The sequence below is a fragment of the Mirounga angustirostris genome, unplaced genomic scaffold (assembly GCF_029215605.1).
Source record: "Mirounga angustirostris isolate CCGP_5_RB_7025 unplaced genomic scaffold, mMirAng1.0.hap1 SCAF_10, whole genome shotgun sequence".
Classification (NCBI taxonomy): domain Eukaryota; kingdom Metazoa; phylum Chordata; class Mammalia; order Carnivora; family Phocidae; genus Mirounga; species Mirounga angustirostris.
The window spans coordinates 55,989,016-56,010,504 of record NW_026991718.1 but is presented as its reverse complement, the minus strand read 5'-3'; the positions used below and the strand labels follow the sequence as shown (position 1 = coordinate 56,010,504).

Sequence of the window (21,489 nt, the reverse complement as noted above, 5' to 3'; positions counted from 1 at the left end):
GTTCTTTTTAGCTTACTTTTTGGATATGTAACCAGCCTTCATTGCCACTCTTGGACTGTCTCATATTTCTGATTCTAGGTTATTTTTCTGACTATTTCTTGCGTATGTCTTATTTTCCTAATCAGATTGTAAAACCTAATGTATCAAATACATTGCATCCTCATCAGCTATCCTAGCTCTTGAAATAAACTTTAATTGGTAGTTGTCAATGTGTAGAATAGAAAGTAATTTATAAACTAGTATGTAATAGTTGATGGTTATTTGGCATTGATTTTTTTTTTCAACCAACACTATATGTGTGTGAAGTACACTATATATACCGTGCACTCAGCCAGGAGTCATTTAATTCTGAGTTAATCTCTGAGCTTTGTCCCAACAACTTTGATTGGCTGTTGTAGATAATGAGATTACGTATTACAGAGGACTATCTGTATATCAGAGATACTAATGTCACATCTTTCATCTGTGACTAAATTGTGAAAATTAAATCAAATACGGACTCACATACATTAAATAAATTAAAAGACTCGGGGCGCCTGGGTGGCTCAGTCGTTAAGCGTCTGCCTTCGGCTCAGGTCATGATCCCGGGGTCCTGGGATCAAGCCCCACATCGGGCTCCCTGCTCCGCGGGAAGCCGGCTTCTCCCTCTCCCGCTCCCCCTGCTTGTGTTCCCTCTCTCGCTGTGTCTCTCTCTGTCAAATAAATAAATAAAATCTTTTAAAAAAAAAAATTAAAAGACTCAAAAGGAGCCATGTTGTCTAAGTACTTTGCTTATTTGTCTGATTTTTATACATAGAATTTAAAGTTAGTCTCAGGTGATTATTTCCTTATTTAGCAAATATTTCTTGACCTGCTTCTAGGTGCCAAATACTTGTCTAGGTGCTGGAACAAACAAAACAGTAGTAAATAAAAACCAAGTCCCCACTTTTAGTCTGTGTGTCAGTAGTAATAAGCACTCTGAAGAAAAGTAAGGTAAGGTGAGGGGCTAGAAAGTGGTAGTGATTGGGGAGATGGCATGCTCCTTCATGTAGTGTGGTCGTGGAAGGACTCTGAGGAGATGAATTCTGAGCAAAGACCTGAATAGAGTGAGCCACGTAACCATCTGTGGGGAGAATCTTCCAGGCAGGAATGGCAAATACAAAAGCCTTGGGTTGGGGCACCTGGGTAGCTCAGTCAGTTAAGCATCTGCCTTCGGCTCAGGTCATGATCCCAGGGTCTGGGGATCAAGTCCCACATCGGGCTCCCAGCTCAGCGGAGGGTCTGCTTCTCCCTCTGCCTCTGCCTGCTTCTCCCTCTGCTTGTGAGCGTGTGCTCTATCCCTCTGTCTCTCTGTCAAATAAATAAATCTTAAAAAAAGAAAAGAAAACAAAAAAAAACCCTGGGTTGTCAGCGTGCAGGTGTGGCTGGAGCAGAGCGAGTAAAAGAGAGGCCTGAGCGTTGAGGTCAGAAAGGTGGTCGGATGCAGGTCTTCAGCCACTGCGAAGGGTTTAGCTTTACTCCTAGTGAAATAGAAAGCTCTGGGAGGGTTTTGAGCAGCGAAGTGATAGGATCTGACTTTTTAATGGATCACTAAGTCTGGTGTGGGGGAGGGAGGAAGAAAGGTTGTGGAAGGATGAGGTAGCAAGCTCGGAGGGAGGGAGGAGATGGTGGAGGTTTATGCAATGGTGGAGGTATGCAATGGTGGTCTTGAAGAGTAGAAGAGAGAAGACAGCGTGTCATGGGCTTGCTGGGCTGCACTAAGGGGCTCAAGTGAAGGACGTGATGCAGTTAAGCCAAGACGTGGAGTTGCTCACCTGTCTTGTTCAGTTGCTTGAGGGCAGCCGCAAAGTAGAGAGTTGGTCATGCGAGTCAGTGTTGTGCCACATGAGTGTGAGGGGGAGAGAAGGACGACGTCACTTAGGTACCACCAGGAAGCAATGGGGAGAGCCCACACGGGCTCAGTAGGAGCAGGCGTGGGAAGAAATCATCTGGGGCTCCTGTAGGTGACGTGGCAAGAGGGGTGGTGAGTGGAATGGTCTGACAGGATGAGTTTCACTTGGGAGTTGTCGGGAGCAGGGAGGAAGAGCCGCAGGGGAGAAGAGGAGTCGGTGTTACCGAATGGGCCAGAGTGAGCGTGACAGCGGACAGCTGCAGGGGCGGCAGTGTCTTGAGGGGCTAGCCGGGCCTCCCTTGGAGCCCGGGAGGCCAGACCCCAGGCTGGTATCGTACTGGCTGTTTTATAAATAAAGTTCGATTGCAACAAAGCCGGGCCCATTTTTTTAAGTAAGTCAACTGGTGTTTGTTATCTGATCCTACAGTTCGGTTATGTGACGTGAAGACAATCTAAAATGACATAGTTACTTTGAGTCTTTTTGCAGGGTGTGTCACAGTAAATTAAACAATGACATTTTAAGGTTTTTCTTTCAGGCATGGACTGTTCACAAGGATTGAGGTGTGTCTTTTATTAGATAATCAATAGTGGCGACAGAATATAAAACTTACCCCACTTGTCTTTAATTTTGGTAACTGCGTTCATTTTTTCCAGCATCCCCATGGTTTATTTGACCATATTTGGTCTTGTTTATTTTGAGAACATTTCATTTTTTGAATTTGAGACAATAGAAAGTGAGCTTTGCTTATAAGAATTTCAATCTTACTCTTACATGGGACTGCAGTCATAGAGGCATTAGACCTTGAAGAAACCATGGAGGTCCTCTTACCCAAACTCTTGACTTGACATCTGGCTAAGTGATTTGCTTATGTGGTCATCCCCAGTAGGTGGGAAAACCTGCCACAATCAGGACTGTGGTACTTGGGCTCTCAGTAGGTTTATCGTGGAATTTATTGTTCAAATCAAGACAATTTTGAGAGTGACGGGGGTGGTGGTAATAGTGATGGGGCAACAGTTGTAAATCAGGACTGTTCTAAGCACACTGGGATGGATGTCTGATCTCACTGTGAGCTTTGGGCAAATTACCAAAAATGTCTCTACTTCAGATAACAAATCATGCCATCCTACTTACTTCACAGGACTTGTGAGAATTCAACAGGAGAATACATGAAAAAGTCATTTCCATAAAGCAGAAAGCATGATGATGCACTTGTGACATTTTACAATCTCGTCTTTCTCCTTTAGAAATTTAAGATCCGCATCGAAGACCCACCACGCAGAAAGCATATGGTGTTCCTGGGTGGTGCAGTTCTAGCAGATATCATGAAAGACAAAGACAACTTCTGGATGACCCGACAAGAATACCAAGAAAAGGGTGTTCGTGTGCTGGAGAAACTTGGTGTGACTGTTCGATAAACTAACTCCAGAGCTTGTTCGCATCACACCCCTAATGCTTTCTTTTTTCCTTTATTGCCAATCTTTGAACTCATTCAACTCCAGGACATGGAAGAGTCCTCTCTGTGCCCTTTGACTGGAAAGGTCAGGTTTTCTGCTGGTGTCTTGGGGAAGCTTTGTTAAATTTTTGTTAATGTGGGTAAATCTGTTTAATTCAACCACTTCCCTACAAACATGATGAGAGAGAGGGCAAAGGGTCCTGTCTGCTGCTTTGTTTCTTCTAAGTAGGCATTTAGATCACTCCCCTCGGCTTCCTCTTTTCACTTTACTGCTCTAACGCTGCCTGTTGTAGTCTTTAGCACACTAGGTGGTACGCCTTTATTAGCATAAGAAAACCTTTACTGGAGCTTTTACATATTACTGGGGTGGGGGTGGTGAGGGACGGGCGGGCAGCTGCTGACCCCTTTACAGCATTTCCTCTGTGGTGTGGTGCTTTCAACAGTTACTGCACAGTTGAAGTACCTTAAAGCTTCTGGAATTAACAGTTTAGGGAAACGTTAGGCTCAGAATTAAAGTGTTTTGGGTGGGTTTTTGTGTGGGGGTGGGGAGTGGCCTTTTGATTTTAACTTTTTGATTTTTGAGCTTTTCTGCTCGGAGGTATGTAAGATGAAATTTATTTACAGTACTTTGATTTGGCAGGTTTTCTTCTACTTTTGGTCTGCCTGGAACTGTTTCCGTGATATAAAAAGCAAGTGTAATATTCCATTACCATGTGGCTTAGGGATTTATTTGTTTTGTTTTTAAATCAACCATGTTAGCTGGGAGTAAACTCCCTAGAATCAGTGGAAAATTAACAACTTAAAAATGCTTTTGGAAATTCAAATTACAGATGAAAAAAGTGCTTAAGAGTGCTTGTTTTTATACCAGAAGCATTAAGGTAATCCAGTGCCAACTACCATTCTTGCAGTTATTCTTTTATATAACTGACCAGTGCTTCTTTAATAAGAATAGGTAGATACATACGAATAATTACTGGCAGTAGGTTATAATTGTTGGATTAAAAATAACATTGAAATACGGGACTTGTTGCCAGTTGGGTAATTTTCATTAGTTTCTTTTTTATTATTTTAATTTGAGACCTGGAAGTGGAGTAAAATTTGACTACTTAAAATGTTGGCCAAAAAAAAAAAAAATCAAGATTTAAATTTGTATTTGTACTGAAAAAGTAATCATAACTAATAAGTCTCAGTCATCTTATGCTTGAAAGAAGAGTTGTTGATATTTTGTAAATGTTAGCAGATTTTCCCATCTGTCAGAAAATCGTATTTATGATTCCCGCCGGTATTGCTTTGTGTCTGAAAAAATATCAAATAGTACTCAGACTTGAATTCTTTCTAAATTTGAAAAATAAAGTAATAAATTGTATCACGCTAAGTACAAAATGCAGATACTGGGGGAAAAAAATGTTTTCCTTCATTTCAAAATATTCTTTACTAATAATGGCTTTGAACGAAGAAGCTTAATTTTTAGGTGACTGAAATTGGAGAAATTATTGGCTTTAGAAAGAGTCTCTTTTTTGTGAGAAAACTTAAAAATCAATTTATATGAAATGAGCAGCAAAAGGAGGTTAGTTTTAATTATGCAGCTTCTGTTAATATTAAGTATTTTTTGTCTGTTTTACCTCAATTTGAAACAAGTGAAAGAAGTTTGCCTGCATGCTGGACATGCTTCAGTACACATGAATAGCCTATGAATAACATGTACTAGGTTTGAGGGACATGGGTGTCAGTCATTTTGGAATTCTAAAGTATTCCTAAATCATGTTCTTATAAATCCCCCTAGCCTTTGAGTCCTGGACTAGTTAAAGGACACAAATGTAGGACCAGTTCTTATCAGCTGTTCATTTCCAGTATATGGATTAACCTTGGCCTTTGGTCATGATTTTAATCTACGGGGGTAGAAAACAACAAGGAATAGAATGGACTCTTAGAACAATGAAAGAGCATTTATCATTTGTCCCTTGAATATAGAATTTGGTTTTCATTTCATCCTTCTGCTAGCAAACATCACAGTTAAAATGGTGTATTTATATATATATATATATATATATATATATATATAAATATATAGTGTAATTTTAAAATTCCATTTTCTAATTTTCCTATTCCAAGGTAAAATAATGCATATAGTAATTTGGGGGGTAGTGGAAATAAAATGTTTAATTGAAGTTGCCAGGTAGGAGTCCCTCAGAAATTAAAATTTTTTCTGTTTTAAAAGAGATCTGATTTTGAGCTCTTGAAAACCATTGTCACTTAAATTTCCAATAATGATTAAGTCTTTTTAAATTAGAATTGCCAATGCCTTGACATTTAAGAAGGGTTTCTTAGAAATAAGTCCTACATTTAAACTTTTTTTCTTTAAAACATGGTATTGGATGTTGACTTTTTACACAGTTCTAAGCACTGTTAACAATATCTGGAAAGTGTTTTGAGAGATCAATGGAAAGTTAAACATTCTACATTTAACGTGAATACACTTCTTTTTGATTCAGAAAATAAAATCAGATTTTTGAAAGTAAATCTGAATTTTGTCTTGGTTTTACCTATTTTTCTCTCGTTTCATTTTCTTATTTTTGTTCATATTTTCATTTTTGCTAATGCAAGATGGATTGACAACTTCACGCTAGTTGTTAGGTGAGGTTCAGTTCAGTGTTGTTCTAATATTTGACCAAAAAACCTCTTTTTTGGTATGATTTTAAATACGTAAGGAAAACAAAAACTTTCTAGAAACCAGAGTAAATTACAGCTACAGCTGTATTTGAGGGTTTTTTCCCCTCAAGCGGACGGTTTTGTTTCCTGGAAGACTTAAGGTGGCTTTTGCAGGATTAGGAATGCTAGACAGACCTATATGTAAGGTACCTCTGTATTACACTGACCTTTCCTTGCTTTCGTACTTGCCTTTGAGGATAGGGGCTGAGGAGTAGACGATAGGATTCTTGTGTACCTTCTTCATGAACTTGTACGCTTGAATCTCATTGCTCTCTTCATGGCCACATTCCCCTAGGACGTCCTGAGGTTTGCCTCTGGTGTCTTCTCCAACCTCTTCTTAGTTGCAAGAATAATGTGACAACTGTCTCCATGTGTTACAGAGGAGGAAGATCCTGGGCACCGCTCCTTGTTGATGGGACGATGTTTTAGTGGTCTCCATGGGTTTTCTGCACCCATAAACTTTGACCACTGTACAGTTGAGTGTGGAACCGTGCTAATTTTAGAGTCATCCGGGAGGGTACCCAACAAAAGTGAACCAGAAGCTCAAGGATTGATTTTAGCTCAGTATTTAAGATGTAATCTAATCTTGGACTAATTGACCAGTATCCACAGTACCTGGGTATTTGTAGGGTCCCTTTTTTTCTGCCAGCTCAAATTCCTTGACCTATTAAAAGCTTGACTACTTCTTAAAGGCCAAATTAAAAGGAACCTTAGCTATAGACTAGAAAACTGCATGGGGGTTGTCAATAAGACAGTTGTTGCATAAATTCACACCAATTCTTCGCATTAAACTTAACATTTTAAAAGCCTCCTAAAGCATCTTGCTCTGCATTGTTGAACACTGAAGTTAGGGAGAAAGAAGCTATTACATTATAGTTACTTTTGTTTAAATCATCTGCACTATGGCAGTGACAAAAACAAATAATGCTTTGTACCTGTTCTGAGTATCTCATTTTGTGTTGTGTGCAGCTGTAAGATGCGTTCTGGGCAGGGGGAGTCGAAATGATTACTCTCTTTGGCAGAACATTTCCTGTCCTGCCTCCTCTCTATCCTCAGTTCCTCCCCACCTAGAAGAGGAAAAAGACTGGAAAGGACTCTGCAAATAACTTTCCCTTTTTAAAAGAGAAGACTTAGTATCATATGATCTCACTGATACGAGGAATTTGAGAAACAAGGCAGAGGATCATATGGGAAGGGAGGGAAAAAATGAAACAAAATGAAACCAGAGAGGGAGACAAAAAGTAAGAGACTCTATCTCAGGAAACAAACTGAGGGTTGCTGGAGTGGAGGGGGGTGGGAGCGATGGGGTGGCTGGGTGATGGACATTGGGGAGGGTGTGTGCTGTGGTGAGCGCTGTGAATTGTGTAAGACTAATGAATCACAGAGCTGTACCCCTGAAACAAATAATACATTATATGTTTTAAAAAAAGTAGGAAGGGAAAAATGAAGGGGGGGAAATAGGGAGAGACGAACCATGAGAGACTATGGACTCTGAGAAACAAACAGGGTTACAGAAGGGAGGAGGTGGGGGTATGGGGTAACAGGGTGATGGGTATTAAGGAGGGCACGTGTTGTAATGAGCACTGGGTGTTATATGCAAACAATGAATCATGGAGCACTACATCAAAGATTAATGATCTGTAGGGTGACTAACATAACAAAATAAAACTTAAAAAAAAACACTGCATAGCAGCCGCACCATTTTGCATTCCTAAAAAAAAGAGAAGACTTAGTATTTTAACTATGCTTGTGTACACCAATTGAAAGGTTTGGGTTTGGGCGCCTGGGTGGCTCAGTCGTTTAGCGTCTGCCTTCGGCTCAGGTCATGATCCCAGGGTCCTGGGATCGAGTCCCACATCGGGCTCCCTGCTCGGCAGGAAGCCTGCTTCTTCCTCTCCCACTCCCCCTGCTAGTGTTCCTGCTCTTGCTATCTCTGTCTCTGTCAAATAAAATCTTAAAAAAAAAAAAAAAAAGGTTTGGGTTTGAGAAGTACAGAAAGCAGTCACAAGAATAAAAAAGTATGGTTTTTAAGCCCAAGGTAGACTCCCTAGAACACTGCCTTTGGCCATTAGCATCAGGTTGAGCTTTTGCCTGATGGATGCTTTTCCTTAAAGGTTAGTAAAAAGGAGACCCTACCAAGCTGCTTTGCTCTGCCTTGAATATGGGTTTGGAAAAGAGGGCCCCAATTCTCAGGGCCCCCACTTCAGAGTTCTATGCACTAAAAAAGTAATTGTAAATATTTGAGTGCAAAGGTATTAATATCAGATAAAGGTTGACATTTTAAGCAATTAGTTCAGGAAACTGAAGTTAAGACACACTGCAATATTAAGTTGATCTTTTTGTTAAGCCTTGATGTTGTGTGCAGGGATTGGGATTTTTTCTCTAGGCATATCATAAAATATGCACAAGAAAATTGCAAGGCCGGTCTTGTCTTGGGTAACCAAATCTAAGGATTTCCTGAGTGAGGAATACTTCTATTAACTACTCTTAAACATTTTCATATCTCGTTGCCAACTTGAGATTTGAAGAGTAAGAAATTTGGGCTTTAAGTGAGCCTCAAATGTCAAAAATAAGTTGATAACATACATTTGACCGCTTGATTTGAAACCTTCAGTCTGTCTCCACATGTTTTCTTTCTTAGATCTAAAGCTTCTGGCATTAAATTTTAAGAACTGTTGAAAGGAATGTAGGTTTGGAAACTAAAAGTACAATGACTAGGTACAATTCAAAAGACCTTGATGATCAGTTAAGGCCATTTTGCTTGTTTGTTTGGTTTTTCCTTAGAGCTTTAGGTGGAATGTAATATATCAAGTATCCTATAGGACATTATGTAGGTGGGGTAAATTTACCTAAATTTCAGAAACAGTAAAAGTACTTGCCCGCTCCAGGTCTCTGTCGATCTGAAGTCAGAATCACATGGAGTGTTTAAAATGCAGGTTCCTACCCTCACTCTGGACCCACCGAATTTGGGGCTGAGGGCCGGCCCGTTTTCCAGCTGCGCCCCCTCCGAGCTCTCCCTCCGCAGCTGTAGGGTCTTAACGGGACAGGCAGCCCCGAGGAAAGAGCCACTGCCCCGGGCGCACACCGGCCTGCCCTTGCCCCGCTCTCCTGCCGCCTCGTGGAGCTTTTAGCGAATGGGTTCCGAAGCGAGATGGGGAGAGGCCCTGGAAACCTCTCTGAGCCCCGCTGGGCGGCCGCCGTGCCGGCTTCCACCCCTCCCCCAGACAAAGCCTCAGTCCTCAGTCCCGGCGGGCGCTAAGAGCCTGTACGCAAAATGCAAATTCTTCTGGGAAGGTTAAAGCCCCATTAGCCATTTACACATTTGTGTGAATTAAAAGGAAGTCCAGGGACTCAAACTGACACCTAGTGAAGGTTACCGGCTCTTTGTGATTTAAGGCAAGGGAAGGTCTGTAAGTTTGGCGGATACAGTGCCTTGGAGAAAACGGACTCCAAGGAAATGTGGAGTTATTAGTGTATTGCTTTTTAGGGGCCGTACACATGGGAGCTGGGTGCCGGAAGTAGTGAAATAACCAGAGAGAACTGCTTATTTCAGAATTGTTTTTTAGAGAGGTTTTCTCCTCACTCTGCCTTGCATGCCAGAGCCCTGAACTCGATCTAGTACAGCTAGGGCTACAATTCAGCCATTTGACGGATTTAAATGATTTGTAGTCTGGCCACGCAACCCACCTACCAGATGTGGCTTTTACTTCTGGAGAGGAAATCTCTGTTTCAGGTTCCATGCAACTGACATACAAACGAACTTCTGGATGCAGCTTGGAGCCCCCGTATATATGGTGAAGTTTTGATTTTTTTGGAAATATAAAGCCAGTTCCAAGATTTGGAAGTTTGTGGCATTCTATTATTGTAGTTGATAGCTGCTAGAGAAACACAGCAGCTTATCCCTGCATTTGCTTTTTCAGGCAAGGATAATTTTAGCCAGAGATTTGAGTGAGGAGGAGGAGGGGGGAGGCGTGCCATATATATTAAAGTTAAGTAGCCAGCTGCAGGTGAGGGCACGCACCGGGAAAATTAAATAACCCGCTGCAGGTAAGGAGGTGGTTGGCTTTCAGTGTGGCAACCCTCTCTAAGGAGTTGGATGGAGCCTCTGGGTGAGTAGGAAGTTACTTTTCTCTGCTGAACCTACATCTTCTACAGCCCATACAAGTAAGCTTTAGGGTGCTCTAGCTGGAGAGGGTGTAGTTTATGCTGGGTGCATTTTCTTGCTGTTTGTTTGCATCTCATTCCTACTGTTTTCACCATGAAAGCTGCTCTTAAATTTTCCATTTCACTCCAGAGCGCACACAAAATATCCTCCAGCCTTTTCAAGCACCACCTCTGACAGTACAGTTAGCTGAAAATGCCTATCGGATACTTATAAGCCCCGTTTGTTCCAAATGTTGACCTGAAATTTGTCCCAAAGTGGAAGAGTTTAACTGTTCATAATGATCTATAGTCACTTTAATGACTGCTATAAATACATTTCTTACCACATAAAAACTGACTGAAAATCACAAGGTCCCCTAAAGCAGAATGCTGCTTCATAATGTGAATTTGGGGGGTATTATCAGTGTTTACCATTTGCCTTTTCTCAAACAGGTGGAAGTGATGTTAGGAACACGGTCTTCTGAATTTAAGCTACTGTTCTTTTAAAAATGGTGTGACAATGTCATGTTTGGTTTGGGTTAATTCTACCAATCTCAGAAAAGAGTTGGCTGAAAACTCTCTTTTCCATTTCATATATGTAGCACTCTTTTATTCTTTAAACCCATTTTTTCTGCTCCTGCCATTCAAAAGAAGCTAAGATTTGTGGTGTTAGCCAAAACAAAGACAAAAAAACAAAAAAAACCAACTCAGGTGCCCTCAAAATAACAAAAAAGACTTCCTTGAGCGTTCTAAATGAAAATTTGTTTTGTTGCACTTGTGGGTCCTTTGAACAAATATGTGAAGGGAAGGGTTTATGGAATGAGATTCCCATGTTGAAGAGTCTAAAGAGGTTTGGATTTCTGGGGCCCCCAGCCCCGCCATCAAATCACTGAGACTGGAAAACTTTTGAGCAAACGAAACCAAATGGTCGCTCGCTCCACTAGCTCATGGCATTCAGAAGCTGGGCCCGAAGGAGGGACTTTCCCCACTAAATTGTAGTACAGTTACTACTTTAAAGAAGAGGTCCTGTTTTCTTCAGGCTCCAAGCTTGTCTGCTAAAATAATTAGCTGTGAGGCAGATGGGGGAAGGGCTGCGCCTGCAAAAGGTAGGACAAGGGTAAGAGGGAGGAGGAGGAGATAAGCCCCTCGCTGGACTCACAGCTGCCCACCCTACAAGGAGCAGAGCTTGCCAAGACTCTCCACACTGATTTATGGAGGAGAAATGAGGAAACCATTTGCCCCAGATATCTTGGATTTGTGACAATATCAGTGTAAACTATTTTCATTTAGACCAAGAGAATTCCGAGTCTCCGAGGGGTCCCGCCCCCGCCTTGGACCCTCCCCTTCTAGTGTTTCTGGCAGCGCTCGGGCCAGTGGCTCACAACGCGGGGGCGCCTCTTGCAACATAGATACCTGGCGCCACTTTCGGGAATTGAGGAGCTCCTTTGCACTTGGAAAAACCTAAATCAGAAACCAGGTTATTTTGTACAGAAGTAAGCTGCAGCCTGAATGATAGAAATCTGGGTATATTTTCCCAAAGGTTCCACTTAATCATTTTCTGAGCGAATGAAGCCCAATGCTTTCTGCCTAGAACTTAGCTACCAGAACTTAGCTGCCTAGAACTTAGCTCTTGGACTCCTGGTTTCTCCCTCTGTGTCTCTCTCTTCCTCTGCCTCTCTCTCCTTCCTGTTGTGAGCCTGGAGGAAATCGGCTTCCTTTATTACTCTCCACAGTGTTGCCAGTCTCCTCTGTTTCAAGCCCCTTTTGGAAAAGGAGAGCATTTTGGTTTACTGCCTTGGTTTACTGCTTTCCAGAGAACAAGAATGCATCTTGAACCAGTGTGTATCGAACTTTTACATCTTGACTTTCTGTGAGCTGAGCCAACAGGGGTCCTCAGGCCCTCCATTAATTACAGGAGTCCCCTAGAAGCAGTACCAGTTACGCCACAATGGAAGGCTGTGATGAGCACCGGGCAGGGAGTACCCACTGGGTACTGGGGCCCTGCCTTAAGCACTTTGCAAGCATCCTCGTGTCATTCAGCCAGGAGATGTTATTTGCACTTCACACATGAGAAGACAGACCGCCAAAGAAAAATAAGCAGGTCAAAGACGCAGAACTAGGAAATTGTAGAGGCGGTCTAACTCCAGCATCTTGGCTCTACAACTTGCCTTCAACATCCTACCACGGTTCTGCATGATGGTCGTCCGTGTCTGTCTGCCTCTCTTTCAAAGCCTTGATCAGCTTAGGACCCCATCTTGAGTCTCCCCGCCCCCTACCCCCTCCCTCAAAGGCCTTGGGAAAAGCACTTGTCTTCTGTGCGCCTTAATTGAACTCAGGCAGATGAGTAGAGTGCCCTCAGCCTGGAGTGGTTGACATCCCAAGTGCCATTAGAAAAGCGCTTTCATATGAAGTGCCCTGTAAGAGCTTGCTCTTCTGTTTCTAGCAAACCATTCCCAGGAAGCAAATTAAGTGGTAGCTCTGGGAGTGAACAAGTGAGCGGTCCGCTGGGCACAGGCACTGAAGTCCAGAGGAGCTTGTCACCCTTTGAGGATTTATCAAGTTTGGGGGGTTTTTTATTTTATTTTTTCCAGTAGGCTTAAATTTTGCCTAGTGGGTGTTCATTCTGGTCCAGGGCACTGAATTTAGATCAGAACTTGACAATTTCGTCAGGAGAGTTCTCAAAATCTCTACTCACAACAGGAAGGTGAGAAATGGAAAGAATGTCAGTTATTAAGTTTAGCAGTGGCCCCTGGAATCCAAATGGCCCTTGAAAAGAACACTTGGGGAGAGGAAACCTTTGACTCGCTAAGTCTGCTAAGAACTTGCCTGTGTGGAATGCTCGGAGAGTGGCGAGAGCACAAGCAAGCTCCTCGGAGTGCCCGTCGTCCAGGGGCACAGCCCCATGGCAGGCCGGCAGTAGAGGCTAGAATGCGCCAGGCCAGGGCCGGTAGCTCGGCCCCCAGGCCGAGCAGCTGGGGGCCATTTAGCGCAGCGGAGGTCGCTGTCTGAATTCAAGGATGTTCCCTGGATCTCCAACGGTACTGGGAAGAGCAGTGTTGTTGGGAATGGCCATTGTTTGCTTCTGTCCCCCTTTGGCTAGGAGCAGAGGGAGGGGCCTGGATCCGGGTCTCCCGCCGTTGCTGCGGGAGGACAGGATTAGTGGTTAGCCTCTCTCTCAAAGCCCCGGGGGAGCAAAGGGCAGGCAGGAAGGAAGGAAGTTGTGTAGGATAAACAAAACAAAGCAAAACCAAAAAAAGCCGCAAGAAAGTACTTCAGATGTGCAAGAATCTGTAATTCACATACTCAGGGGATGGTTGAGGGTTAGGACCTGGATTAAATGCTTTCATATGAACCGGAATACCAAGAGTATAGAGGGCCTGGCTGGGTCTAAAGAGGCCCTAGAAACCGATTCCTCTTATGTTTCTGGATGTTTAGAACTATCAAGTCCTATAAATTCTTTTTAACTGTCTCTAGCAAGTTTTACCATAAGACCATTCACATTGTCCGTTTGCCTTAGGTTTTCATAATAGGATTAAATAGGTTTTATGAATTTGTTGAAAATAATCACTTAAAAAAAACTGCTTTAAAAGAAGTGAATATACCGATAACACGTGTGAAATGACCTCTTGAATGTTAATTAAAAGCCATTCCAAGTGAAGGAATCGCCATCAGATACTATTTTAGGGTAACTGGGCTGGCACCTGGCAACCTTCACAATTCAGTGTCTTTATGATCTCAAAGACTAGATTCCTTGGGATCGATACTCTGTGTCACGCCTCACAGATGGGGTTTTTCAACATCTTAATGACCCTTTGGATAGCACCAAATACCTTTAAAAGGTAGCAGCGGTGGGCATTTTGAGAGGCCGCTACATTCTCTCAGTGTAAAGTACGCCGAGGATTTCTAAGCCAAATGCTGTGGGAAGTTGTCAGCCTTGAGCAGCTGTTCTGGAGAGGGGCTTGAGGGCCAGCCTACGTGGGAGCCCAAGTTTTTGCAAATTCTGCACGTGTACATGTGTTAAATAACTTGAAGTTGAACGTGAACCAGAAAACGAAACAAAAAATAACAAAACAAAAATCAACTCATGACAATGTTAGTTTCAGCTGCCGCAAAATAAGCACATTTGAAATTACATTGAGTTTTGCAGGAAATACCCCCCCCCCACCCCACTCACTGGATAACATAATTATGCTCTGCGTGAATTATAGTTATTTAACCATCAGCTCGAGTGTAAGGTCAGGGGTCCCCTTGTTTAAAGATCACAAGCTGCATTTCCTAAATCCAAGGGTGGCAGAGACAGTCAAGAGAATTTGAAAGAGATTCAACTCTGCAGTATGCTGCTCCCCTTCACTCCCCCCCCCTTTTTAAGACTTTATTTCTTTATTGAGAGAGCGAGCGCGAGAGCACAGCAGGGGGAGGGGCAGAGGGAGAGGGAGAAGCAGACTCCCCTGCTGAGCAGGGAGCCCAATGCGGGACTCGATCCCAGGACCCTGGGATCATGACCTGAGCCCAAAGTAGACGCTTAACCCACTGAGCCACCCAGGCGCAACCCCCCCAACCTTCCCTTTTTAAAGTAGCCCTCAAAATCGGTCTGGAACCAGTGACATTAAGAAGATCACTTGTATTTTCATGGAAATCTCTAAGAGTTTTGAATCTGAAGAAATGTTCTGTAGGGCTCTAAGGCAACGTGGGGTAATGGAGCATTTCCCCAAGGGTATTCTGTGAAACCCAAGTTCTAGCAAGATGCCTTGCAACCCACGTGTGTTCTGTAGTCCAGTGAGTTAGGGAAAGAAGTCTCCCTTGCAGCATATGAAAGTCTTGGAGAAGTCCTGCAGGAAGGACGGAGTGGGCTTTAGCCAGTGCAAAGTCTCTCTCCATCCTCGCCTCCTTTTCCGTCCGGCCACCGCCCATTCATACCAGGCAAAGCCCATCCGGAGGATGGTGGACCCAGCCAGTAGCATAGACCCAGTAGCTGTGGTCCCTTTTCCTCATCTGAAACAACTGGTTTCAAGGTGCCTGAAATGGCTATTATTCCAGTCTCTTCCTCAAAGGTTCACTTTAGAATTAAGACTTGAGGCTTTTACCTAATTTTTTTTTCCATATTTGAATAAGCGTCACAATGCCAGAGCAGCAGAGAGGAGGATGAAGAAAGAAGACGGTGACTGAAAACACAAGTACAGCAGACGAAACCTAGCAACTGGGAGTTTCCCCTGGGTTCACTGCTCAGCGCTGGTGCTCTGCTGGTGGACACTGGCCCGATGCCTGAGGCCACCAAGGCTCCTTTGAACTCTTCCCACGTTGAGGGACTTTTCTACATCATCAGTGCTGCCTCCTCAAGACAGGAGTCGCTGTCGCCGTCCCAGCCTTTCTTCCAGCAGAGATCTGCCCATGGACGCTCACTCCCACTTGGAGGGCAGATCTCCAGCAGATCCTCTCTGGCGCGGGGCTTTGGGACACCAGTGCCCATTGCCCGACGTGGGCGACAGAGGCCCCGCTCCTTCCTGGATGGTCTGTAACCGGACTCTGGCCTTCCTAGGGCTTCTGTGAGCTCCCAGGGATCCCTTAGTCATTGCTCTTCTTTTCCACTTAAACCATCCAGGGCAGCTTATGTGGTTGCAGCTGAGACCCTGACTGACACAGGCGCATCCTGCCGAATGGCTAGGATGCAATTCTGTCTTAACGAAACTAGTGCCTCGCAGGACCCCGGATGGAGTTTCCAAACATTTCGCTCAGGAGCCCAGACTGTGTTTATCCTCTCAGATGTCTGGGATAAGTGCTCTGTACACCACACATAGCAGAGGCAGCCTCAGTATTTGCCAAATTAAAGACAACGTTGTTCTTCAAGTAAGAGGCCCGACTCCGTCCTCCCATCTGGTAGAGCGGGAATCTGACCCTAGATGTTCCTAGCGGCGGCAGGTCAGAAGAGCCGAGAGCGTACTCCGCCCTATCTTGCTGGCTTCGTTTTTTCACCCCATGAATATGGTTAAGAGTAAGAACATCCTAGGGGCGCCTGGGAGGCTCAGTCGTTAAGCATCTGCCTTCGGCTCAGGTCATGACCCCAGGGTCTTGGGATCGAGCCCCACATCGGGCTCCCTCCTCTGCAGGAAGCCTGCTCTCCCTCTCCCACTCCCCCTGCTTGTGTTCCTTCTCTCGCTGTGTCTCTCTCTGTCAAGTAAATAAAATCTTTAAAACAAACAAAGAGTAAGAACATCCTAAATACAGTTTCAGGAAATATGGAGATATATACAAAGGGTAACCCAGTAAGACAAATTCACAGTAGGCTTTTCCCCTGAGAGGAGCTGAGGGTACAATGGGGAGTGGGTGGGTGAGGGATTAGAATTTTGTCTGTGCCTTCTCTGGAATCAAGCACAAGTGTTAGAAACCAAGAAAGCCACTTTGAAAAGTGTTTTCCTTGATGTCAGGAAACTGGGGTTATTTAATCACATAAAAAAGATTTTTAATTCCCTATCTGCCACAGCCTTAGCTCTCTGCCGGCTGCTAGAAGGAATTGCTAGAAGGAATACCACAACAATATTTATTTTTTTTCTGAGCCATTTGAGAGTAGCTGAGACACCAGGCCCCCTTATCTCTTAATCCCTGTGTGTCCTTCCGATGAACAGGATATTCTCTTACACAGCCACAATACTTGTCAGATTCAAGAAATTTAATACTGTTACAATATTTTTTTTCTCTTGTACACCCTACATTCCAAGTTTGTCAGTTGGCCCAGTAGGGCCTCAGAGCATTTCCCCCACTCCGGTGCAGAAGCAAATCCAACACCACAGAAAACCTTAAGATGTCGTGTCCCTTTTGTTTTCTTTATTCTGGAACTGTTCCTCGGCCATTCTCTCCCTGTTATGACATTGAAATGTTTGAAGAACAGAGACTAGTTATTTTATAGAATGTTCCTCAATGTGGGTTCCTCTCGAATAGGTTCAAGTGACGTAACCCTGGCCAGAAGACACATAAGTGATGTTGGCTGATGTCCATCTGCTAATGTTCCTCTTGATCAGCCAGTTACTGTGTGGTCAGGTTTCTCCACTGCATCCTTACCATTTTCTCCTGACTAATAAGCCCTCTGTGGGGCCGTATACCCTTCGAAGGGACAAGGACACGCCACAATAACGGAGGAGGCTACAGAGGGCAGTAGTGAAACTGGCTTGAATCCTGACTCCCATTCGTGAGCTGTGACCTTGGGCAAGTGACCTAACCTCTCAGATCCTCCATTCCCCATCTGTAAAATGGGATAACAACATTTCCCTTCCTGTCGTTGGGAGGATAAATGAGTAAGGTACTCGGCACACAGGAGGCATTCCACAAATTTAACCCACTTTTCATTCTCTTCCTCTACCTTTTTAAAGTGATTTTGGGGACAGTGCTTTGTTGCTTCCTTGCTATTGTTTTTAGCGCCATGGAGGGACACCAAGGGCAAGCAAGGAATACAATGTAACACCTACAGAAAGTGGCATGAAAGACCAGCTATGTGGGGCGCCTGGGTGGCTCAGTCGGTTAAGCGTCTGCTTTCAGCTCAGGTCATGATGTCAGGGTCCTGGGATGAAGCCCCAGGTTGGGCTCCCTCCTTGGAGGGGAGCCTGCTTATCCTTCTCCCTCTGCCCTTCCCCCACTCCCCACTTGTTCTCTCTTGGTCTCTTTCAAATAAATAGATAAAATCTTTTTTTTTTTTAAATAATGTTTTATTTATTTATTCATGAGAGTCAGAGAGAGAGAGAAACAGAGGCAGAGGCAGAGGGAGAAGCAGACTCCCCGCCTAGCAGGGAGCCCGATGCGGGACTCGATCCCAGGACCCCGGGATCATGACCTGAGCCGAAGGCAGACGCTTAACCATCTGAGCCACCCAGGCGCCCCAATAGATAAAATCTTAAACAAAACAAAACCAAAAACCCAAATATGCAATAGAACCCCTGTGGGAGGAGCTTGGAGTTCTTTTGGGGAATACCAGGAGCAGGGGTTGGAGGCAGCAACACCATGGCTGTCTTAGGATGTGGGGTCACGCTCTGCTTGAGCGGCCACTGTAAGGAAAATGGCCAACAGGACCGAGCTTTTGAGACCGACATGGGCTCTGCAGCATCAGGGACCCAGGGGTTTCACCCCACGCCCAGGCCAGAGGCCGAGGCCGAGGCTGCAGAGCAGAATGTGCTCTGCCCCAGCTATGTGCCCCAGGAAAACCACGAGGCTTCTCTAAGCCTCCATTTCCTCATCTGTAAAATGAGGGGTTTTGACCAAATCTGTAGTTCTCAGTCCAGGCTGAGCATTAGAACCAGGAGGGGAATTTTAAGAAAATGTCAATTCCTGAGCCTATCCCCAGACCAATGAAATCGGAACCCAGACCAGAATTTTTCAAAAGTTCCCAGGTGATTCTACTGTAAGCCAAATTTGAGAACCACAGGCCTAAATAATCTTAAATGTCCTTCCTCGCCTTAAGTTTCTACAAGTCCATGAATGGAATATTCTGAGGAACTGAGTTTTCTGGTGAACTTAGAATTCACCACCAGAAATTCCTTCTTCTTTCTATTCCTATTTTTGATAAACATTTCTAAAGTGAATAAATCCAAATAATCTCTTTTTAAATGTTTTAATTTAAAAAAGGCCAGTGTAGTTAACACAGTGTTACATTAATTTTAGTTTCAGGTGTACAATATAGTGATTCAACACTTTTAGACATTACTCAGTATAAGTGAACTCTTATTCCCTATCATCTATTTCCTCCATCCCCCCCCCCACCTCCCCTCTGGTAACCATCAGTTTGTTCTTTATAGTTACGAGTCTGTTTCTTGGTTTGTCTTTTTTTCCCCCTTTGTTCATTTGTTTCTTAAATCCCACATATGAGTGAAATCATATGGTTTTGTCTTTCTCTGACTTATTTCACTTAGCATTGTACTCTCTAGCCCTATCCACATTGTTGCAAATGGCAAGATTTCATTCCTTTTTTATGACGAGGAATATTCCATTGTATATGTATACTACCTCTTCTTGATCCATTGATCTATTGATGGACAAGTCCAAATAACCTTGAAGGTCCTTCCTACTTTAATGTTTCTATGACTATATGAAAAGGCATTCTAAGGAGCTGGGATTTTCTGGTTATTTCGAATTCCACGAAAACTTCCTTTTCAGTTTCATTCCTACTTTTGAAAACTTTTCTGAAGTATACAATTTCCTACCTAGGGAAATAAGGATAATATCTTCATAACATGGAAGCCACCACATGCCTTCTCCCTAGCCCAGACAGATATTAATAATTGATAATCTCTCCAAATTGCCTTAAAAATCCTTCTCAACCCTAGGCAGCCATGACCAATCAGCTGACACTTGAGATGAAACCTATTTGCCATTCTGGCTATGGGAAATTTAGCTCAATATTTCTTTCATGATGGGGTATCTTTCAGGGCTCAAAGGCAAGATTCTAAACAGCCCTCCCTCTACTCCAACTCCAAATTCATAAAACAGGTGGTGTAGGGGGCTGTGCTGAATGTATACGGAGTCTGGAAAAACTTTGGGTATAAATACATACAACGTTTTATAAAAGCATGGTTTCTGCCATTTACTTCTCTTACTTAAACCGAATACAGAGAAGCCAGTTCTAGGGAAATAGTACAGCAGATAGAGTAAGAGCTAGAGTTCAAATTCTGATCCTGCCACTCACTAGTTGGTCACTTTGGCCAAGTTATCCAATCTCTTCTCTGTAAAATATGGCTAATAATGGTATCTACCTCATAGGGTTATCATGAAGTTTGAATGAAACAATAGACCTAAGACCCAGGGTCTGAGACACACGGAACTCTCTATAGTTGTTACCTTGTTAATACCGTTTGTTGAGGGTTTCGTTGAGTTAGGATTAATGAACATTGCATGGAAGTGTTAGGGGTAGTAGAGATAATAGTAGTGAAGATAAGAGAAGTACCCCTATCTTGTGCCCCAAACACCAGCTGGTGGCAGGAACATATGAGTCCAAAGTGGGTGCTTGTCAATGTAGTCTTGGGTGGCAGTGACCCACATCTGGGATGTGGTCATGGAAGCTTGGGGTAATCAACAGGAGCTATGATACCCTAGAGGGGGCATGTTGGAAATTAGGGGGTATACTTTTCGGTTGACACCCCCATTGGTATTTGGGGAGGGGTTGGAAGCTAGATGTCCTGCAATGTTCGGAATAGTCCCACACAATGAAAAATTATCTCCTGTCCCACATGGCTTTTGAATGTTCTTCCAGACGCAAGTCATTACAAATGTAAATGTAAGTGATACTTAGAACATAATAATTCTGAAAATAAGTTCTAAGAAGTTACTTGAAGAGCCCAGTAATTTAGAAGACCATTCCATAGAGAGAAGCAAGCTTAAAAGGAAGAAAGATCTTGTCTGGAAATTACTGTGTAATTTACTCACGCTCTGCAGGTGTGAGCCAGCTCTATGCATTAAGCATTTCTTACTACAAATTCTCCTGAAAAGGGTTTCAATGCTGTTGGCCAGTTACTGCACAATGAAACTGACTAAAAATCTGTAACAGGGATTTGAGATTTCTTTGAACAGACTTGAGCCAGATTTAAATAACAGACTCATGAAATACAAGGATCTCATTGAATTTCATTGTTTTACAAAATTTAAAGATATTGTTATAATATTGCCATCTATATACATATTCTATTTTTTAAATAGCACAATGGTAAGAAATCTAGGTTGTAAGAATTACACTCTAAAATTTATTTTCTAGTTGCCCATTCTTTTTCAAGAACATTATTCTGATTCCTTTTCTGGAGGTCCTCTGCACCACTAGGCCTCTCTCCCTCCATCTTCAGAGGATATAGCCCCAAGTTCTTTCTAAGTAGTAGAGATTCTGTCACTAGGGCAATAACCCCAGTCATAAAGTAGGGAACCATCCTGAGGCTGTCCTTATTTATAAATAAGTCCCAGCTCATTTAGGACTTTGAGTCTATAGCTTGCCTTAGTCTACTCTCTCTATTTTAATTATGGCAGTCTTGTTCTTTCTCTTAGATACAGATAAGTGTTCTGTTATTAGTGTAACATTAGCTTTTATTCTGATGTCCACCCATACCTCTGCCCTTTCATTTTTCTGTTCTTCTTGTAGAAGCACCTCTGATCTTCGTCTTCTAAATCCCAAACATCTTCCTTATCAGTAGGTGCGGGAAGCCGAAAAAATCAAGTTTGAGCCTTGATGTTTTGAAATACATGTTACTTTATTATAAATTATCATCTTTTTATTGATCCTTTTTGTTAAAAGAGTGGTTCTCAATGGGGGACGATTTTGCTCCCTAGGGGACATTTGGCAATATCTGGAGA

General features: G+C 43.2%; 1 protein-coding gene across 2 annotated transcripts in view; it reads left to right on the top strand.

Moving 5' to 3' along the window:
* ACTR2 (actin related protein 2) overlaps positions 1-3,455 on the top strand; it is a 35,037-nt gene extending 31,582 nt beyond the window's left edge. For both annotated transcript variants that reach the window (XM_064572421.1, XM_045884881.3), the window contains one exon: positions 3,116-3,455. In XM_064572421.1, the coding sequence (XP_064428491.1) occupies positions 3,116-3,286 (171 nt within the window). In that variant the 3' untranslated portion in view covers positions 3,287-3,455. The remainder of the gene's footprint in view (positions 1-3,115) is intronic.
* Positions 3,456-21,489: the final 18,034 nt, after the last annotated feature.